The sequence below is a fragment of the Epinephelus lanceolatus genome, chromosome 13, assembly GCF_041903045.1.
Source record: "Epinephelus lanceolatus isolate andai-2023 chromosome 13, ASM4190304v1, whole genome shotgun sequence".
Taxonomy (NCBI): Eukaryota; Metazoa; Chordata; class Actinopteri; order Perciformes; family Serranidae; genus Epinephelus; species Epinephelus lanceolatus.
Genome location: NC_135746.1, coordinates 6,658,879 through 6,681,044, shown reverse-complemented (window position 1 = coordinate 6,681,044; position 22,166 = coordinate 6,658,879). Strand labels below are relative to the sequence as shown.

Below are 22,166 nucleotides of genomic sequence, written 5' to 3'. Positions count from 1 at the left end.
AAAGAGTAAAATAACATTTAGTAAATTTTTTTTTGTAGCAATGAGTTTCTTTTAATTCATTGAAGGTTATGTTTGGTATTTTTCAACCTGGACCCCATTTTCTTGTGTTTTTCTGTCTAAGTGACAAATGGGAACAACTGTTTTTGAAAACGGTCAAGTATCGAGTAAGAAGGCTGCAGTTGCTAGTGGTAAAAAAAACCACAACTTAATTCACCCAGTTAAATGAGAAAATGTGCTGGCTCTATACACGCTATAGGGACTGTTTATTTAAATGGAGTCCGGTGATTTCACGGCTGTTTCTGATTAAACAAAAAAGACCTTACTCTTTAATAAAAAGGTCTGTATCTGAAGGGATCCTTTCCATAATGTTGTCAGACACTAAGAATGACAATCTGAGCCTGTCAGTGGCAAAAACAAGCTCTGTTGGGGTGCTTTCACACCTGCCCTCTTGTTTATCCTTGTTTACCCTCGTTTGCCCCCTCAGTGCGGTTCGTTTGGGCAGGTGTGAACACAGCAATCTCACTCAGGTGTGCACCAAAACAACCGGACAGAGACCTTCTTGAAGAGGTGGTCTCAGTCCGGTTACAAACGATCTCTGGTGCGGTTCGTTTGTGGTGAGAAGGTGTTCCGACCTGGATGTGAAGCAACTGCAGTCACATGACACATTGTTTGGGTTAAACATGAGCATGTTACAGTCCTGGAGGATTATTAATGTGCACCTCCTCCTGTACTGCCTTAATATGCACATTCAGCACATCCAATGCATCAAAACATTGTTTTCTAGTTGGAGCCGCGCCTCGTTTTCAAACTGTATGGTTTGACTAAAATGAACAATGACAGCAATTTAGTCCACGATGAGCAGCGCTAAAATCAACCTGCATCAACCTCCCTCCACTGTGACATTAGAACGTGTCACATTTATCTTGCAAGTGTACTCTTCTTCAACGTTTGCTTTACTTCCTGGATTTTCCCCACAAATTCTGACCAATCAAGAGCAGCTTTCTTCCGCAAAGCTTGTAAATGCTGCCGTGAGAACATGAACCAACTCTAGGCAATAATACAACTTTGGAACAAAATGAGTCCCTGATTCAGACCAAAGGAGACGACTCTAGGTCTGAAAGCAGCCTGAGTGATGTAAATTGGCAGCGTTTATATGCCCAGAGTGGTTACACTGTAGCCTGTTTCACTACTAGTGACTGCAGCCTTCTTACAAAAAATATTGTTCCCATTAGTCACGTAGACACAAAGCACTGGAAAATAGCATCCAGGCTGAAAAGTACCAAACTTACCCTTTGAATGTGTCCTTGACATATTTGTTTGTCCTCATACAGCAGCCACAGCAGATGGGTACTTTCTGTGTCATAAATCTGAGCTCCTGTGCCCCCCACTTCTCCTCTCTCCTCTGCAGGTAGAGAACATGTTGTATCCAAGGCTGATAGCTGTGAACTCTGCCCACTTTGATTTCCTGGGCTGTAACTTCTCTGAGAAAAACATGTACGCACGGGACAAGAGAGACGGCCAGTCTAAAGAAGGCAGCGGGCGGGTGGCCATTCACAAGGCCATAGGGCTGCTTCACAGGTCAGATTTCAATGGATTTGAAGTTTTGGAGAGTAAAAAACAAGCCTTTCTGTATTGAAAAGAAAATCTACTATCCCACTGTTGAAAGCACAGAGTTCTGTTACTCATGTTAAATTTTGACAAACTTGTCCAGTCCCGGTCCAGCTGCAGAACTATTTGTGTTGGTGGAGCCAAATAAATTACAGAATAAATTCACAAATTATAACCTTTTACCACTTTTTACCATTAATAAATGGCGCTTGTAGAGCTGTTGTATAAAAGCAATATCACACTCAAGGTCGTGCTGTTGGACTGAATATCAGCACAACCATGATTATCTTTGGCACTCGGCCTGTGACTTCATGCCAATGACCAAATCACAGCCGTGCTGATATTCAGTCCTACAGCATGACCTCAAGTGTAATCTGACTCTCAAGACATCTTTTTCTCAAGCTGTAAATGTAGTTTTCAACATGTTCCTGTTATTGGTTTCCCACCAGCTACACTCTAGAGTGCAACTACAACACAGGAAAAACCATGAACACCATCCCACCTGCTTGTCATGACAACGGACGAGCGACCCCTCCTCCACCGCCATCATTCCCTCCAAAATACACTCCAGAGATATTTGAACAGGTAGGAAAACAGGAGTGGTTTCTGTACGAGCATTCCTTCTCTTTCACAGAAGAATGTGATTCTTTGTTTAAGGATTGCAGGTTTTTAAAGTATGTGAGTGAACTTTTTAACACAGTACATACCAAGCTATTGACTCCCTGTCATCAGCTGTGTTTCCACACTACCTGCACGTTATGTTTATTGTTGTTTTTTGAACTGCAAAACTCCTTTTTTGAACTGCGGTGCCCCTATCTTCAAACCAATGGACCTTAAAAGATGAGGTGCTTGTAATAGAATATTAATCTTGATCACAATTTTGGCTTCCCTCAATTAAATGAACTGATCGACTGTGATGGTGATGTTAAAATTGCGTGCAGGTGAAGAAGAGCCTTATTCAAGTCTTATTTTGATGCAAAGATTTGTACGATTAGCCGGAATGTAGCAGAACATGGAAGATAAATAACATTAAATCTAAAATATTTTGTACCTAAAATCACAGAATAATTGTTGTAAAGAATCCTGATCTCAATATTGATCAGAATAATCCCAATTATTATTTTGACCATAATCATGCAGCTCTACTTGTGAAGTAAACTTACAGATGTTGTTCATCAGGTGGGGCGTGCTGTGGCGATCTCAGCCCTGGATATGGCGGAGTGTAACCCGTGGCCACGTCTGGTGCTGTCTGAGCACAGCTGCCTGATGAACCTTCGAGCTTGGATCCTCAAACACGTCCGCAACACCAAAGGCCTGAACACACAAATCAACGCTCATCCTCCACCGAGAATACACCACAATGGCAGCAAGGTGTCACCGCCAAAGAGCTTCAACAAGTGAGTTTACACACACGTCTTTATTAAACCCCAGAAACACAGAAGACAAACTTCAGTTCCTCTCGTGTATTTGTCACATGAAACATTTGGTTGATGGATTTCTGTGTTTGTTTTGATCCTCTGAGCAGCTGTCTGTCTGGCTCAGCGTCGGAGAACACGCTCAGCCGCATTCGCTGTAACAGCCACAGTAGCAGCAGCCAGACGCCCTCCCCGAAGATGCACAACTCCCCGAGCTTTACTTTTGGCTGCCCCCCAGCCCGAACACACACACAGCACAACGGCACGCACACCAGCGGACGCGGAGGCAACAAGACACTCGGGCCAGTCAGGGGTAAGATGATCCCTCATCCATCTGCTTGTGTTGCTGGCTGGCATTCTCTATCACCTCTCCCTGGGTGAACCCAGGTGAACGCTTTTCTCTGTTTCTCTCTAAATATCACAAATTCTGTCGTCTAGTTTCTCTCTTTCCTGCTACCATCCTCTCTGTCTGCTGTTGGAGTTGTTAAAAAGGCTAACAGGAGGTTCATGTGTCAGTGTTTGTGTGTTAAACAGCTTCAGGTGTATTGTGATGGTCGTGTGTAATCGGTCTCAGCTTTGGCATTAGCTAGTTTTTTATGACGTGAATAAATGGATTAATATCCTGGATCTCTGTGGCCTGGAACATCGGCATGACCCTTGCATGACCTTAGCATGACCCTCCCTGCTCCTGCTGTCTGTGCATACATGTTCTCACCTTTAAAGATTAGTCCCATCCTGATGACATCACATGAGCCTTGTTCCAAGACACCACGACCACACTGAATATTTAGGACAAAAACTTTGTGAAACAAACTGACATCATTTTGAGTCCACATGTACACAAGTATGTTTTAAAACGTAGCTTTTTCTTTGTGTTTTGACCTTTCGTCCACATGTAATTTGCATTTTAAGTCACTGAAAGTAAACCTTTTATAAAACTCCTTCCAGAGTGGAGATTTTCAGAAACTATGTTTTCAATGTTGACATGTCGACACTAGGGCTGCCACGATTAGTTGACTAATCGACTATTAAAATAATCGGTGACTATTTTAGTAGTTGACTAATCGGTTTGAGTCATTTTTCATAGAAAAGTACTATAAAAGTACCCCAAAATACTCTTACTGCAGCTTTTTACGTTCAGATATTGGCAGCTTTACACACTCTCCCATGACAGTGAACTAAAACCCTTTGGCGTGAGTGTGAAACAAGACATTAGATGACGTAATTTTGGGGTTTGGGCGAGACAGACCGACATTTTTCAACATTTTAACACATTTTTCGATGAAATGATTAGTCGACTAATTGAAGAAATAATCGTCAGATTAGTCGACAATGAAAATAATCGTTAGTTGCAGCCCTAGTCGACAGTGAAAACTTTTTGGCTTCAGTTTTTGGCGTATGGCAGCATTCACACCAAATTCACTGTTGGGGATGAAAACTCCACTCCTCCTTAGGCTGCGGTAGTGGGGCCATAGGGGCAGGGTTTTCCTGCCTATCTAAGACAAAGGCGGGCCGTCTGGGGCTGTCAAAAGCACCATGAAATTGAGTTCGAATATTTTTATATTAATTTAGTAGAGTTTGAATAATATTCAAATTTATTTATTTTTTTATTTAAAAAAAAAAAAACACAAAAAATAAGATGCTTATTGCTGACGCAACATGAACGTGACACTCGGATGAAAACACCCATTCTGACCTCAGTGAAGTGCCAGGTATGACCAACTTCTGCCTCGCTATCTGAGCAATGTTTGGATACTTCAGTGCGTAGTTTTCCACCAAGAGTGGATCCTGGCCGGCTCGTAGTGGTGTCTCATTCTGGTAACGTTTCATCTCTTCTTCAGAAAGGGTAGGCAGGGAGGCAGCAGGTGCAACACTCTCCCTGTATGTCTCCCCGGACAGGTCACACATCACGGACAGCGCAGTGGGTGGTGTTGGCACAGCGGGCCCCTCCGTCGGCGCCTCTCCCTCCATCGTTGCGTCCCTCTCTGGCCCGGCTTGTGCGCAAGCCGTCTCCGCCTGAACGGGATTCCCGTGATATACAACATTATTGATAGTATTAATTAATTATTAATGATATTCGAATTGTCAAATTTAGGTTCGAACTTATAAAAAATATATATATTCGAATATATTTCGAACTTCGAATTTTTTTTGACAGCCCTAATGGGGGCGTTCAGATATAGCGTCCTGCCCCCCGGTTTATCCGCTTGACGTGAATTAAACCGGGTGGAGCTCTTAAACCGGACTGAACCGGTTACACCGGAAATCGGCAGAAGCCTAATGCACGATAATATAATATCGGCATCGAACATGCAAACTTCACACATAAGGTCCGCTCTTGCTGTGAGGTGACAGTGCTAACCACTGCACCACCATGTCGCCCCCACAGTTACTCTTCCACTATATTGATGAACAGAGGCATCAGAATGAGCTGCGGAGGTCACTGCTTCATGTAGTCTTCATAATGCCTTTTTTCAGGCTTCTGATTGGCCAGCCTCTTCATGGTTAGGGTTATATTGCCGCTTTTTGGTTTGCCATGCTCTTAACGGTGCCTTTAAACGGTGCTTGTGTGGATGAGATTTGTTTTTGAGAACAGTGGAGGGGAAAATCCTGTTAATAAAAACACCACTGACCGCGTGGACCAGGCCGGACACCCAACTGTTGCATCGTTACCCTCGTACAGATTCTGACTTACATGTCATGAACAGGCTCACGTAAAGTGTCTGAGCGTCTTATTTGTCTCGGCACATGGCTCATGTGAAGGACACTTTACGTTTGTATGTGCACCCACTCCCCGCATGTCTCTGAGCTGGTGTGCGTGTGTGTGTGTGTGTGTGTGTGTGTCTCCCTCTCTGTAGACCCTAAGCCTCAGGAGAAGAGACGCCCCCCCCACCACCGCTCCATCCTACGGTCTCCCAGCAACAGCCACACACCCTCCCGCCCCCCACTCTCACCCCCTTCCTCCTCCTCCTCCTCGTCTTCCTCTGTGTGTGCAGCGGGCTCCTGTCCCCTCCCAGCCTCCGTCAGTATGACAGGTCTGTACTCCCTCCAGTCCCCCAGCCTCTCCACCTTGCTCCCCTCCCTGCAGGCTCTGCCCCGCCCCGGGCTGCTCTCCAAACTGAGCCCCCTGCTCCTTCAGGGCCTCCCGCCACCCACCAACACTCCAGCTGGGCCCACCCAGGACTCAATCTAACCTGACCTGTGAGAGCTTGGGCAGAGTGTGTGTGTGGGTGGACTGAGTGAGTGTGAGCTCTTAAAACTGCCTGGAGTACCAGACAAGGGACTGTTGCTACTGAAACGTTCACCTGCCTGGTACTCCAGGTACTGTGGGTCAGTACACTGTTTGATCCCGTGTGTGTGTGTGTGTGTGTGTGTGTGTGTGTGTCTGAAACATTACTGGTGCTAAGCTAAATTCTCATCAGATATTATGTGTTTCCTTCCACACATATCTGTGTAACGACATGTATCTACAGTATTAGCACCTTAGGATGAATAATAACACTTGAGAGTGCAAATGTTCCTTAAAACTCAATTGTGACTGAAATGTGTTTAAAAATGTTTTTTGTTTTATTACGAACCATGAATCAAGCTTTGCTTATTACACTGTTGGTAATAACTGTTCTTGTGGATGTCCTGCAGACCGGTTAGTGAACGTGTTTAGCAAAGACAGACAGCTGCTTGTCTACGTAACCTCCACTGTCCCTCAGGACTTACAGAAGATACAGTATAGATCTATGGAAGTGTGTTGGATTCATAAAAGACACCTTATCTTGTAATTATGAGTTACTACCTTATAATTAAAATGAAAGATGTAATTCTAAGATCCTAATCTTTGGAAATGCATAAATTTAGATCCATGAAGCATCCAATATTTGTTTGAAAGGATACTTTGCCAATTTTCAAACAGCTTTGTATCATAACTGTGGGTAATGTGAACTGTGGTAAACTTACCTCCATCTTTTCCTAGTCGACCAGTAGTCATCATTTAGGGCCATTAGTCGACTAGTCTCCTGCATGTTTCTGATATGAATGTAATGATTAAATGATATATTTTGGTGGTTTGAGTTGAAGGTGTGCGAAAGAATAGTATCAGTAACATTGTTAACACTGTGCTACATTACAGTGAAATACAAACCGTACTAATGAACCTTCATTAATATAGGCCTATATTTTATCTCCAAGTGCACGTCACACACTGAGCGAGCTGCCTGTTAATGACGCTGTGGGCTAATGGGCATGTAGCTACTTCCATGTTTCAGATGATACGTCATGTTTGTAGTCGACCAATGAAGATGAGTTTACATATCACCTTGGGTTCATCCTTCACCTTCTCAAAATGATCCCACACTTTGGATTTCCTGCCCGACATGTTATTAACTAGCCTGTGGAATAACCGCAGGTACCAGCCCTGGAAATTAACCTGACGAGGACACTTCCTGTGTCTGTCCTTTCAAATTAAAGTCACACATGGTCCAGTCATATAGGTTTGGATTTATTTTGACAAGGTGCAACTCCTGATAGAGCTTTTGTTTTGTTTTGTTTTTCTGCACAAAGCGACGAATGTGCTGACATACTAATATTAATCCATCCACATTTAGTAACACTAATATTTTCCAGTGTCTCGTATAATTACGAGACAGTAACTCATAACTATCATATAAAGTGTCTTTTTTGTGAATGCAAAGCACTTCAGTATATATCTACAGTTAATATTGGAGATGTTATACTAATGGATTACACTACAATGAAAAAGTCTCTTTATTCAGTCTGTAAAGATGTAACAAGCTGAGGAGCGTATCATGTTACTGTGCAGATATTTAGGAAATAGTCAGACCTGTCAGTGTTAAGATGTAATTCTTTCCACACAGCTGCTGTTTTAATTGGACCTGTTCATGATCAGCTCCAGTTCGGATGATAGACTTTCACTTTTGCCGTATTGCAGTCAGAGTTTTGAATTATTTATTGAAATTGGGTTTGCAGAATTAGACTCAACATAGAGTGTCTTCTGTTCCTGTGAAATCCTTTAAAGCACCTTCTTATCTTTTGTTTCCTTTTCAATGTGTTTTCCCTCTTTCATATTTATATGTAAAACAGTGCAGGCTGATCACACCGTCCACTTCTAGTCATATTTGGAGTCAGTTCAGACTGTAGACTCTATTTTCTTGTGACTGAAAGGACTGTCGTTTATTTTTTTTGTAAGCCAGTGATTTATTTCTTCGTTATAAATCTGTATCATTCCAGTGTCAGTCCAGTGCTGGTCCTGACATTATGATGCTCACAGTGTAGCCTACTGCCAGAAACCTCATGTGGACCATCGCTGAGTTGCTTTGGGATAAAAGGGTTGATTTATGGAGCAGTTTGCCAACAAGCAATATCATATCTTTGTTTGGTCCAGCGTGTGAGCAGTCTGACTGAGTCACAGCCGTGCGTAGAATTTTTCTAATATAATTACATTATTTAATTTGTTGTAAATAAATTGTAGAGTTTTTTAATTTTATTACATGTTTCATCAAACTGGTGAAGAAAACGATGATCATTATTTATTCAAGCACATTTGTGTTTTAGTGTAAAGCGAACCTGGCGGGTGCTTAGTCGGCTATCGATGGTTACATTTATATAATTTGTGGTCAGCAGAGGTGAGAAAATATTATCTTGTCCCGGTCTATATGTAAGCCTCATATATCGATTGTGGAGTTATAGTGTTCAGTCAGTTTAATTCAGTTTTATGTGCTGTCATCCGAGTACTTGATGACGGTCTGTGTTTTAGGACCAGCCATTTTAGATGCACTGAAGATGAAGACGCAAAGCGTGTGAGACCTGGAGAGATTTTATGAGCAGCAGAAAAACCAGATTATGAATCGACTGGCTTGAAATAGCCTTAAACTCGCTGTAGCTATCGTCTGTTCCACTGCATTGTGACGTTGTAGTTATGGTGTGCCTTGCTCTGATGTCGGTTGTAGGCAGTAGGTTTTTGAGGCTCTGATAATTTTCTATTTAACCAGAACTCTTGGATTATATTTTGGTAGGTTATTCATCCCGCCCCCTCATCTGCTTTGTTTGCCGTTACAGGTTGCAAAAAACAGGAAGAAGTAGTTACAGTTTATTTATAATTTAGTGGCTTTTTGAGTGTACAGGCCTAAAACACTGTACGGTTAAACAATATATATACACACATATATATATATATATATATATATATATATATCTGCAGATCATGTTTGGACATTAAAGCTGGGGTAGGCAGAAATCTGGAAAAGGTGAAAGAACGGCAGAGTCTGAAAAAACATCCTCCTCCTGCAGCTCTCCTCTCACTGTCCTAAGCCCCTCCCACCAGACAACCACGGCCACACTTTGATTTATTTAATCTTTTGTCATTGTAGTGTGGCTCACAGTGTACTTGCTTAGCCCCCCCTGCCCTCTCTCGTTATCAGACCACAAATGAGACAAGAATTAGCCACCCCACAGTCCCTCCAGCTTGCTTCCTACTGCTGTGAACTGCTTTCCAGAGCAGGAGAGCAGGCAGCAGCTCCCAAGATGAACCGTTGGTCAGGAGCTGTAGCAGCTTTTGTTCGGCCAGTGCAAACCCCCAAAATAATGGATGTAGCTACCGTGACGTCACCCATTGGTTTGTGGAGCAGCGAAGGGTGGATCTGACTTAAAGCCACCTACCCTTAATTATGTGAACTTTAAGCCTTAATAACATTTAACGGGTGAGTTATATTAAAGATTCACCCTCCGCACAGTTGTCTTGAATGTAGGAATTAGCTGTGGAGACCAAAACTGTGTACCAGGCTGCAAACATGTTTATTTCCGCTGTAAAGTTGGGCATCTTAACACGGGGGTCTGTGGGGACTGACTCGCTCTTGGAGCCAGCCTCAAGTGGCCGTTCGAAGAACTGCAGTTTTTGGCACTTCTGTGTTGGCTTCATTTTTCAGCCCTGAAGGTTGCAGCTCGGACTGGAAAATAAACTGTATAAATAGTGGATGTAGCTTCCGTGATGTCAGCCATTTGTTTGTGAACTGCCATTTTGAAGTCCCAAGGTGAGCAATTTGGTCGTCGCTGTCTTTGCTTTTTAGAGCCAGAAGTGACCATACTTGGATGAGAGGTTGGAGCTGTGAAGGAGGGAGAGGTGGGTGGATCAGACTCGCAGACTGCAGCGACTGTGGCAACACCTTGCAAACAGTCTGTCACTCAAGCAGCCCTGCCCTTAAATATGGGTAACTTTGGGCCCTTAATAAAATGTAAAGGGGTGACCAGCCCCTAAGGTGAGCCAGCCCTAGGCCTTGATCTCATAGAATGCGTTTTACAGGTTGTAAAATGTGAGGTGCGCCACACTGCCGTTTTTTTTTTTAACCGAATGCCACTAGTAAAAAAAAAAAATGCCTGCTGTACCTTTTTATTGCCAGGTAGCCACCCATCACCTCCTAACATTGCTGTGTAATCAATACACTGTTTATTTATTTATTTATTTATTTGACAGTAATCAGTGTGTAGTTCCTGATATGTTGAGGCAGAGGGTACTGTCTGTAGCTGTGGTTGAGGGTGAGAGGCTGTCAGCAGATAAACAGAGATCTGTGTGGGTACATGAGACCCTAAAAAGAGGCTGGATCATGGGGAGTACCACCAGTTGGTCCAGGAGCTTCGTCTTAATAATGGCCATCTCCAGGCATATTTTAAGATGACTTTAAGATGCCTGTCTGTCGTCAGGCTGTACAGCTCTGTGTATCCAGCAACTGCTACCACCAGTTTCTCCTCCAGTGTTTGCCAGCTGTAAACTTGTCGCGACCACCACAGAACCTCTCAAATCATCCAAATGGACAGTGGGGAAAAGGCGGAGATGACATGAGGCATTTTTCTGCTCTGAGTTGAACTTAAGAAGTTCAGAACACTCCGGCAAAAACACCAGGCGCTTAGAGTGCAGACACGCAGTTTGCATCGCAACATAAAAACATCAAGCAAAAAGCTTCATTCTCATTAACATCAATTACAAAAACACGCCTCCAGCTGCTACAACACTTTCTGTGTGATCAGGGCCTCAAGAGGCCATTTGAAGAACTGCAGTCCTTGGTACTTCCATGTTGCCGTTATTTTTCGGCTTCTGATGTTGCCACTTGGTCACAGCGGGCTGGTGGTCAGCAGCAGTACCATGTCTAACCTGTGTAAATGGCAGCAACAGAAAACTTGCTGATCTGGTGGGGAGTCACGGCAGTCCATTCCTCCGGGGCTGCTGCCTGCTCTCCTCCCGGCAAATTGGTCTGTAGTCGTGGAGAGTGAGGCAGAGGACACACAGGGATCCAAGGCTCTAGCTAACGATAGCTAGATAAACATTAACATGCAGTAGCAACTGTGAGCCTTTAGCTTCGGTTATCAGAAGGCTAAACTATTAGCAACATTTTCTCTCTATCTCTAAAATAACTTTGCCAAAACTGACAACGGTCTTATTTTACTTATTGTCAGACTCTGTTGTCGTCTCACTATTTGATAAATCCGCTTTCCATTTTTGGGTTGCTTTGCAGCGTAGGCAGTTTTTGCCAATGCTGGAATAGCAACTTTCTCTGCAGAATTTTCCGCCATTAAATCAGGCTTTCACTGAAGGGACGTGCACACACATCTGCATTTGTAGATCAGCTAATAGGAACGCCCTCTCTCTGAAATGACCTGTGATTGGCCAAAGTCTCTTGTCACGGCCTTTTCTTAACATTTTCTTCTTAACAGAGCCAAGAGAAGGAAGTCTAGTGTTGTCTCAGTCCACTTGAATTACAATATGGTCAAAATTTATATGGGATGCTTGCCCAGTGACGCCAAAATGAAACTGCCTACCCCAGCTTTAAGTTAAAGGGGCGTATTAGGACTTTTGTTGTTGTCGCTGATCAGAGATATCAAACTAAAAGTGACGCCAGTGATTCTCTCGGAAATGTTTTCTAATATGGACTAAATGCCTGTAAGTTGAGCAGGAGTGAAACTCAAACTGTAAATGTGATGGTCATGACGCTCTCTGAGGACATAAAAATCTGACTCAGTGCTCCTTTAATATCACTAAGATGACGGTTTTCACGTTTGCTCTGCCTGCTGCATTCAACGCAGTGACTCTAGATCAGTGCCCTGACAACTGTAGAAAGTGTACTGTAGTTTCATTCTGCTTTCTCACTGTGAACTTAAACGTCCTGTTTCCCGGTTGTGTCAGTCCTAAAGCTTATATCCAAAATACCGTAAGGAAGCTTTAGGTGGGAACACACTGTATGCATAGTCACATTCTCACTAGGTTTCTCTGCTTTATGCTCCTTATGAGAACTGTGCCGTTTCCTTCAATGTGGTGCTAACCTTCTATACCAGACGACGGTATGGTAGTTCAGTGTTTGTCTGTGTAACAGAATATCACCTTCTTGAATGTGCTGCTGTCTTTTACCGCCTCTCTGTTTAACCTCTGGAATAAAAACTATCCCTTTGTGAAGCAACTTCTGTGTGTGGGTCCTCTGCTGTCTATTGACTCTGTGTGTGTGTGTGTGTGTGTGTGTGTGTGTAGTCTTTATATTTCAGCTTCATGTAGGATGTAGTTGGTTATAAAACTTATTGATAGTCAAACCTCTCTCCTGTTAGACTGTGAGTCAAACCACTGAAGTGCTGTGTGTGGGATAAAGAGAAGAAGAATCTGTTTTGTTTTGTTTCCATGAACATGGTGTCCATCTTTAAACATTGTGTCACTCGTCTGCCACCCTCTGTTTCTCCTGTCCTCTCTGCTCCTCGTATTTATGTCCCTTCGTCTGGTTAACAGGCCTCAGCTGCCCAGACTTTCAGGCAGGAGGACCCAGTTCAGCGGGCTGGTCCAGAATGCCTCTCCCCACGCGTGCTGGGCGTGTGGGGAGAGGCTGCCGAACCCTCACTATCACTCATCACCCTGCAGAGGCCCGCACAGAGGTTAGCTGACCATGCTGGATCACTCACGCACAGCAAATCCTCCTCATTTCTTGCATAATATATATTTTTTATTTTGCAACATATCCTACGCACAACATACACTTGGTTTATGAAGTCTCACTGTGATGTCTCCATCTGTCACAGACGACTAAAGACTTGGGGCCTGAACACATCCTGTCCTCCATCAAATTTAGCAAGTGAGTCCAATCTTGTCTGTTGTCTTAAATCTCACGGGAACATTTTCAAGACAAATGGGTGTGTGATGATGTAAAAAAAGGGTTGGAATACAAAAAAAATGAATGATATAAATATGAAAAACAGAGCACAATAGTGAAGAAAATGATGGATACGTCCACAAGCTGAAGTTCTGGGGTTTAAGCCAGCAAAGACCCTTAGAAGTGAAAAGAACTTACAGGTTCAGGAATAACTTACAGGAATAACTAACCGGTTTTATGATGGTGAGACAGACCCTGATTCATTTGAGACCATGTCTCTGCCAGGCCACGCCCTTCTGCGCCAACGCTGTCAGCCCCAATCAGTCAGTTGCGAAAACAATTTCAGGCCATGTTTCAGCAGCTTATTACAAATATCAACCAAGTCTGATGATGTTTGGAGAAATTGTCGTCAATTTATGGCCAAATTTTGCACCAGGCCAATGCACTTTTTTTTTAAACTGGTGGCGCCCTATGGAAACGTATTGCATTCACTTGACAAATTAAAAAAAAAAAAAATCAGTTTTATTGAGTCATTTTTTCTGTTTTTTTGGAGTAATTTTTTTATTCTTCTGTTTTTCTGTGTAATTTCTTTTTTTATTTTTCATGGTAATTTTTTTCTGTTTTTCGTGGTAATTTTTTTTCTATTTTTCGTGGTAATTTTTGTTTTTGTTTTTCGGGGTAATTTTTTCTGTTTTTCTGAGTATTTTTTTTCTGAGTTAAGAGAGCAATAGAACAACAGACACTTTCATTCCTTTCTTGAGAGCTCGATATAATGGAAGCAAACATGACCCGCTTGTTTAGTTTAATCCAGTTTTACTTTGTTTTGGGTTATGTGTCCAACTGATTGTGGAGAAACACTGCACTGCTCAGCAGATCTGAATGGGCTTGTCGTCTGAACAACCGCAAAGTCTTAAGGTGCCTGCATAAAGTTGACAAACTAATGATAACACCATCTATATGACTTAAAGACAAGAGTGTCTCCCAGTGTCTCAAACCCAAAACAAAGTAAAACTGGATTAAACTAAACAAGCAGGTCATGTTTGCTTCCATTATATCGAGCTCTCAAGAAAGGAATGAAAGTGTCTGTTGTTCTATTGCTCTCTTAACTAAAAAAAAAAAAACACTCAGAAAAACAAAAAATTACCCAGAAAAACAGATTTTTATTTGTCAAGTGAATGCAGTACGCTTCTGTAGTGCCCTCTATTGGGTGATTTAAAAATTATTTTACACACATGGTTCAACATTGTGATGACTGGATAAATATTTTCTGATTTGTAGTTTGATTTATGTTATGCCACACCCATTTTTTTTTACATTTGCAACATCCCCTCATTGTCAGTTTAAATGAAACTTTTAGGATATGTTTCAGATACTTATGTGGACATATTCTGCAGGATTTTTGATGATTGGCCCCAACGTTAAGGAGTTAGGTCTGTTCATGTGTTGAGCCTCACCCCAGTTAAAGTTAATCGGTCAGTATCTTAAAAATGCAATTAGGCCTTTTTCCAAACCAGCTTCTAAAGCCTCTCCCTATCCACGTACGCTCTGTTTCAGTGTTCACACGGAGTGTCCGCCACATTAAGTGCAACCCCAAACCAATTAGGAGTGGAAGTGGGTTATAAAATCCTCCAGACAGCGAGCCTGTTCAGAGGCGACTTATTGACCATGTGCAAAATAAAACTGTGTTCGTCATCAAAGAAGCGCCGTACAAATACAGTACCCCGAGGAAACTAAAATTTAATATTGTCATACAGATATTAACATCTTAAATTCTACAGAGTTTAGGATCAAAGTTACACCTCTCCATGTCTTTACAAAACGGTAGTCGTGTTAATCTCACAGTGAAGTGTTAAAGGAACTGTTGCAAAATGAGCAGCTTATAAACATCAGAATGAAAAACAAGATGTTTACAATAGTAAAAGACAAGAATTGTCACCAGTGAATCTCAGGGATAAGTTTTATACCCTTTTATGTATTAATTATTTGTTTATTTATGTACTTATTTATCAATTCATTTATTTATTTTAATGGCAAAAGGATACTATGTGCTACTAAATTTCCAGTAAACAGCAACATGAATCACATAAAAGTGAAACAAATACATATAAATAACATAAAATGGGAGTAATTTGCATGTCTCCATGGTTACAACATATAACAACAGCTCCTTTTTCTGCCACAGAGAGGGAAGAGTATCTCAAAGCTTGCCTCTGTATTTATCACCTACACCTTGATGTAGGGTGCTTCATTCAGCTGTGAAGGTGACTACGAACGGAGTGACAGGATCTGGTTTTAGGTCAGCCCATGAACAACTTTTGACGAGATTGGTGTTGTTTTGATACACAGAACATTTGGTAGGAATTTGACGTGCAGTTTAGGAAGAGATTTCAAAAATGTGATTTTCAGCAAAATCAAAATATCAAAAAATCTAGTCATGCGGACGAAAATTGCTCTCTGGGCCTTTTGTAAAGCACATCGAACTGGACGTGTGTCGAATTTCAAGTCAGTCAGACTCACCATGTGTGTTGCATAGCCTTTCCAAAACTGCAGCGTTAGACCCTTGTTATAGCGCCCCTGTCAGGACAGTGTGGTTCATATTTGTAAAACAGCATTTGACAACTTCCAGTCATTGGTGAAAGTTTCACTGTTTACGACATACAGTCTCATGGGGATTTGAAAAAAATGTTTGGGAAGTTAAAAAAAAGGCACAAAAACAATAGGATTTGAACCTCTAATTGAAAAGGTGACACATCTGCATGTCACCATGAAACATCACATATTCACCCTGCTATGATTCATTTATAAGGAGCGAATAAATATGAACCTCTCTGTTGCCCACTCAGGTGTGAGCTGCAACCTCACTTGAGCCGCATCCCCATCCGGAGGGCGGGGTCGACGGAAACCCCTCCTGCACCCGACAGTAAAACGTCCCCTACCAGCATTAACCCCGTCTCATCTGGAGGAAAGGAGGAGTCGGCCACCATGAAGGTCTGGAAGCTGCTCAAACCCGGCCTCCATCGACACTTGTCGCTGTCAGGCATGTATACACACATTCACATGCACGTGTTGTTAGCTGATTGATCCAGAGTCAGTTATCTAATCAATGATTGGATAGTGAGGTACAGGGTTCTGCAGATTTGTCATTTAATAAAAGATGGGTTTTACATGACAAACTTTTACCTGTGTTAATGACATATGCCTGCAGGTGAACTCGCCACATCTCCTTCACCCCCTGGAGCGCTCTTTACAAGTCTCCCCATGCAAATATTTGACTGTCGTCCTTCCTCTGAACACTGAGTATCTTTTCTTACCTGGAGCGTCCACTCCTGAAACATTTCATGGATGCAAGGATCTTCCTCCAGACTCCCCCTGTGCTGCCTCCTTCACCTCTGGATGGATGACTTAAATGAAACTCTTAGGGTGACACCATAACTCTGGAATACTACAAAATACTTAAAGTTTTTTTGGGGGGCACTAGACTTAATCAGCATTATGTGAACTCATTCAGCAAGGGCTTGAATGTAACAGACGTTCATTTATATATGAAGTCCCACACTCCAGGTTTAATCAGTGAAATACTTCTTTATCCACTTAAATGGCTCAGCACAAAATTTTGTACAGACATTCGAGGTCCTCACACACTGTATCCGACTGACTTTTGCCATCCCCTATGTTCTCTCACACTGATTGACGTAGCTCGACGGCTATTGATGGCCAAGTGAAGCCTCGTGAACCATTTTCTTATTTATTGACCCCACTACATGGCACTTTTGGTTTAAAGAAAAAGGCTTATGAAATGGCAGTTAGTGTGCTTTCCACCTTTTGTTGAACAGAGTACCATCTTCATTTGGCCATTACTTTATAACTATACTGGATTGCCATGAAATCTGGTACAGACATTAAAGATAACTGCACTTTTCTTCTGTTGCCACCTTCAGCACCAAATTTCCATCCATCTGTCTATCCATCCATTTTCAACCGATTATCCGAAGCCGGGTTGTGGGGACAGACGCCCCTCTCTCCAGCAACACTTTCCAGCTCTTCCTGGGGGATCTCAAGGCGTTCCCAGACCAGATGAGATATATAATCCCTCCAGTGTGTTCTGGGTCTGCCCCGGGGCCTCCTACCACTTGGACGTGCCTGGAACACCTCTAACAGGAGGCGCCCAGGAGGATCATGATCAGATGCCTGAACCACCTCAACTGACCCCTTTCTACAAGAAGGAGCAGCGGCTCTACTCTGAGCTCCATCCGGATGTCTGAGCTCCTCACCCTATCTCTAAGGCTGAGCCCAGCCACCCTTCCGAGGAAACTCATTTTGGCTGCTTGTATCCACAGTCTCATTCTCTCTGTCACTACCCAGAGCTCATGACCACAGGTGAGAGTTGGGACGTAGATGAACCAGTAAATCAAAAGCTTTGCCTTCTGGCTCTGCTCTCCCTTCACCACGACCATCCAGCACAGTACTCACAACTGTGCCGATCCATCTCACGCTCCATTGTACTCTCACTCGTGAACAAGACCCAGAGATATTTTAACTCCTTTGCTTGGGGCAGTAACTCCCTACCAACCCAGAGGGGGCAGTCCACCATTACCATGTCCTCAGACTTGGTACTGACTCATCCTGACCCGCTTCACACTCGGCTGCAAACTGCCCCAGTGCCTGCTTTAGGTCACGATGTGATGAAGCCTGCAGTACCACATCATGCTGGGGTCGACAAACCAAACCCCCTTCCTCCGTCTGGCTGCACCTTGAGATCCAGCACCAAAGTTCAGTTTGTCCTAATACCTGCAAAACTAATGACACTCTGCACGTATCCACAGTTATCGTGTCTTTTATTTCACTCTACAGGTGTATCAGGGAAAGAGGGCGCCATGCAGTTGGCCTCTAAAGCACTGATGAAGAAGAGCCCAGACAGGAGTCTCCACTACAAAGGAAATGCGATTATAGAAACTGCACACGAGCAGGATGAAACAGTGCAACAGGTGAGAAGCGACACATAAAGACTGTGTGTCAACAAATGCTGAAAACATGAATTAATCAAATTAAAACTTGGCTGTGTGGTGTTGTGTTTGAAGGTTGAGGAAGCTCCTGTGATGCCTCTGCCTGAGGCGGTGAACATGTGTGAGACAGTGACGCTGTGTGGAGAAGCGTAGGAACTGCACGGAAGAGGAGACTCGTGTTCGTATCTGCTAAATGTGAACCTAAGTTACTTTATGTGATGAAACCAGTTAGAGGAAACAGGAGCGGGCATTGTCATCACAGAGGGATTATTTGAGGGCATCTTAATGTGCAATACAACAATTCTCATACTATTCAGATTTTTACAGAGCAAACATGGTGTTTTCAACCATGACATTCAACATAGTCAAACTGCAGAGCTGCCCGGTGCCACTGAGCAGCTTCACTGCAGCAGCTTGAGCTTTAGTGCCTTGCTCAATGAAACCACGACTGTGGCTGAAGTTTTCCACCTGATCAAGAATCCGTAGACTTGAAATATCATTTAACCTTTCAGCTACCGTTACTGTACTTCACCTATCCCTTTTTTTTGTAGTTCTAGTCGTTGTCTTCTGCTCCCACAGAAAGATGTTCAATGCACTCTGACCAACACTGTAATGCACTGTTAGGTATTTTTACTGTTACAGCAAAGGGTTGATTTTTATTCAGGCTGACAAGCACAGCTGCACCTTTATAACCTCCTGATTTCCATTGTGACTGTAGAAACAAATGTGAGTGAAGTGTGTATTTAATGCAGTTATTCCAGAAGTTGTTTGTGTTGTGCATATAGTGCGTCTAAAAGGAATTCATCCCCGATGGACTTTCTCAAGGAGGATTTTTGACAACAGCAAAGAAACTCAAATGTGAATTTTAAAACACTAGTGAGCCCAGGAAGTGCAAATATAAATGAATAAGCTGTATGAGTATTCAGTCCCGTTCGTACAGTTATCACTGGTCCAGCCAGCTGAATTGTGACTGAGTGTTGATCACCTCTGTGTGACAAGTGACTGTAGCATAAATACACCTGTGCCTCGAAGGTCAAGCTACTTGTTAGAAAGGATGATAACGACAAGGCTACTGAGAAGTACCAATCAGAGTAATGTAACAAAAAAAATCAAGGCTGTACGGCTGGGTAGTGTTGAAAAAAATGATGACACCAGTACCCTTTGAGTGGCACTGATACCAGAGTATTTGATACCCATCACAGGCGTTTAGTATGGCCTCACATTGGAGCGTTTTGGTGGCAGCTCGGCTCACTGAACTGTCAACTCTGCTGCAGTAGTAGGCCTATTACACATTGTATTAAATATAAGGATGTTTGCAGTGGAGGCGCCCAGTCATTCAGTAGGTAGGACATACGCCTCACATAGAAAGGCAGGGTCCCTGCAGCAGCGGCCGCAGGCTCAATTCCAGCCTGCAGCCCTTCGTTGCATGTCGTCCTCCCACCATGCATCAAAATATTTAAACTATCCTGTCACTAAAGGCAAAAAAGCCCCAACAATAACCTAAAAAAACACTTGTAGTGATTATAAACAAGCAGAACCATACAATGTATGGATGTATGAATGTAAAAATCATTTGACGAGTTTAATTACTACTTGGTATTCGTATACATCGGTGAACACCTTAAGGTATTGTGTACAGGTACCCAGCCCTCTGAAAATCACCTGTAAAATAAGGACGGTTATCGAAAATGAAAAAAGATGGCACAAGTGTAAATCTGCCTACAGCAGGCCACCCTCATTATCAATGTGAAATGGACCCTCCTGAGAGAGGACACCAAATCCCATGTAGCCTGGCAGTGGCTGCGTCTGCCGCAGCCCACCAGAGAACTGTGATGTCAGACACTTTCCACATCATCTTACTGTCACACAAGTGATTTAAAAGTAAAACAGTCAAAGTAGTGAAACCTGATAAAGTCCAAAGGGTGTGTTAATACTTTTATACACACACTACATATTATGTGTATTGAAAATAATTTCCCCGTCACATTCCTTTGGAGCTTTTTGCTCCACAGCTCACCAGTGTAAGACCCTGTAATTTATTACCATACATATATATATATTCATATCATAAATATTTTGTGTAAGCAAACAGTTACAGGACGTGTCTTTATAAATGTAATACGCATATCCTAAACCCAGTGACATATGAACTGATTTTTACCAAATTACTTATACTGTGACTGATATGATACTGTGTTGGAACTTGAATCAAACGTGAAGTTTGAATAAATCAACTTTGAAAAACAACTCCTTTTTTAACATTATAATAAGTCATTGAGAATGTATCTTAAGCGTGAGGCTGCAGAATAACTTTAGAAATAAGTGAAACAATGCAAACGGCATTCACATATTTTTATTAGAAAAAACACTAGTGTGCAATATAACAAAGAAATTCATCTCTTGGGACTGGAAGTGGGGAATGTTGTTTCCATGGTGGTGGCAGTGAGTCCCATCTCACCTGTGGGGAGGAAAAGACTGTGAGCAGGTTCACAGGAAACAACCCTGGAAGGAATAATTGTTTTGTGGTTGAATCTGTTTTGACTTTGACACAAGACTAAGAGAGGTCACTAACAAACAGTTAAGTATGGTTCCTCCACATTTTGCTGATGCTCTGTTATCAAATGACAACTTAAAGCCATGTACTGAACTGGAAAGTCTAAGTGTCTCTCCATGTGCCGTGATGACCTTTAATTCTGAGTGTTTCATGCAAATTTAACACAAAACTTAGATATCGGCAACCACAAAAAAAAGATACCAAAGTGCTGAACCATGTTAGCGCAGACATAAACTGCACTCACCTCTCCAATCATATTGGTGGGGATTCTACTCCTGTTTCTTGGGGTTATTGACAGCAACGTAGTGATACAACACAACCAGCAGGAACAGGGACACGCCAAGCATGTTGGCAAATATGGCCAGCTGCACGTCCGTCACCATTCTGCAAAAATAGAGACATATTTGTAAAAGTGTATGAAAAAAGTATATTGCAAGAAAAGTATATTTAGTCAAGAGCAGATAAAGAGCAATTTAGTTTTTTGCACGCTTTATCAGTTAACTATTAACTCATGTTTACTTTGCATCATCTCTGTCCATCTTTGAGATATCTGAATGCATTTTTTTTTAACTTTTCTGTCATTTGTTTGCATCCATTTAAATGAAGTTAAGCTGCACACATGGCTATCTAATATTCACAATAATAGTAGGCATGATATTCATCTCAGGAAGTCAGTTTTTAATCCTTATATTGGGGGAAAATGCAATAAATGGCTGCCTGGACAGAAGAAAAAATCATTCAAAAAACCAGAAGTAAAGATTGATGTTAATGACTCATGCTTATACTCACTTCTTATATATGTTGATGTGTCTTATGCTCTCGTATTTTCCTCTATATGTTGCTATCAATGTAAAGCATTTTAAGTCTACGTGTCATGAAATGTGCTATGTAAATATGAGTTAATAAACATCTGACAGGCAGTGCTATGCTAACACCTGACATGCCACTCACTGGATTCTATACATGCATTGTTTGCGTGTGAATGTGAAAATAATCTGATCTATCGGAGTACAAATCATTACTTTATCAGTGATTACATGGTGACGTTTTATTTGAAAAATCAATCTGCGTAACGTTAGCCTAGCTAGCTAGCTAATACAAGCAGCACTGTCTGAACTGACCAACACAGAGAATGCTACATATAAAGCTTCAAGAAAATTACAAAATTAAACATACTGCAATGGTGTTTCACTAATGTTATTACTTACGTTATGACTTAATTTTGGCTTTTTCTCCCGGTTTGAGCGACACTTTAGCTGCTCAGCACCAAACAAGCAGATCTGTCTGTAACTTCCGGTCGGAGCGGAACGCCACGTCACGTTTAAGAGCGTAGAAATAGAAATCAGACCGTAGTGATGAATTAACACAAATAAAACAAAAATGCGACACATCAGCAACTGTTATTCATATTGTTTTCTCTAGAGACACAATAATTATTTAAAATAATATCATTTTT

At 42.2% G+C, this 22,166-nt stretch overlaps 2 protein-coding genes across 4 annotated transcripts in view; one reads left to right on the top strand and one right to left on the bottom strand.

Annotated features, from left to right (window-relative positions):
* The window catches only part of agbl5 (AGBL carboxypeptidase 5), a 28,840-nt gene extending 8,437 nt beyond the window's left edge, over positions 1–20,403 (top strand). Inside the window, exons 8-17 of one of the 2 annotated variants that reach the window (XM_033648997.2) lie at positions 1,409–1,578; positions 2,058–2,193; positions 2,788–3,005; positions 3,134–3,336; positions 5,882–6,058; positions 12,796–12,938; positions 13,083–13,135; positions 15,997–16,190; positions 18,005–18,138; positions 18,232–20,403. In XM_033648997.2, coding sequence (XP_033504888.1) covers positions 1,409–1,578; positions 2,058–2,193; positions 2,788–3,005; positions 3,134–3,336; positions 5,882–6,058; positions 12,796–12,938; positions 13,083–13,135; positions 15,997–16,190; positions 18,005–18,138; positions 18,232–18,309 — 1,506 coding nt within the window. In that variant the 3' untranslated portion in view covers positions 18,310–20,403. The remainder of the gene's footprint in view (positions 1–1,408; positions 1,579–2,057; positions 2,194–2,787; positions 3,006–3,133; positions 3,337–5,881; positions 6,059–12,795; positions 12,939–13,082; positions 13,136–15,996; positions 16,191–18,004; positions 18,139–18,231) is intronic. The other variant, XM_078173680.1, reaches the window with a different exon arrangement.
* Positions 20,404–20,491: 88 nt separating this feature from the next.
* ost4 (oligosaccharyltransferase complex subunit 4 (non-catalytic)) lies at positions 20,492–22,077 on the bottom strand. Of its 2 annotated transcripts, XR_013493124.1 has the most exons (3): positions 21,919–22,077; positions 20,955–21,094; positions 20,492–20,614 (listed from the first exon to the last, which is right to left on the bottom strand). XR_013493124.1 is itself a non-coding variant. In XM_033649000.2 (2 exons), the coding sequence occupies exon 1, from the start codon at positions 21,091–21,093 to the stop codon at positions 20,980–20,982; it is 114 nt and encodes a 37-aa protein (XP_033504891.1). In that variant the 3' UTR covers positions 20,492–20,614; positions 20,955–20,979. The 2 variants fall into 2 exon arrangements, 1 of the variants encoding a protein (XP_033504891.1); XM_033649000.2 differs by lacking the exon at positions 21,919–22,077 and having other exon boundaries at positions 20,955–21,093.
* Positions 22,078–22,166: the final 89 nt, after the last annotated feature.

Bases quoted from the DNA above. Each gene is read 5' to 3' on its own strand.
- ost4 (XM_033649000.2), bottom strand. From the start codon at position 21,093: ATGGTGACGGACGTGCAGCTGGCCATATTTGCCAACATGCTTGGCGTG.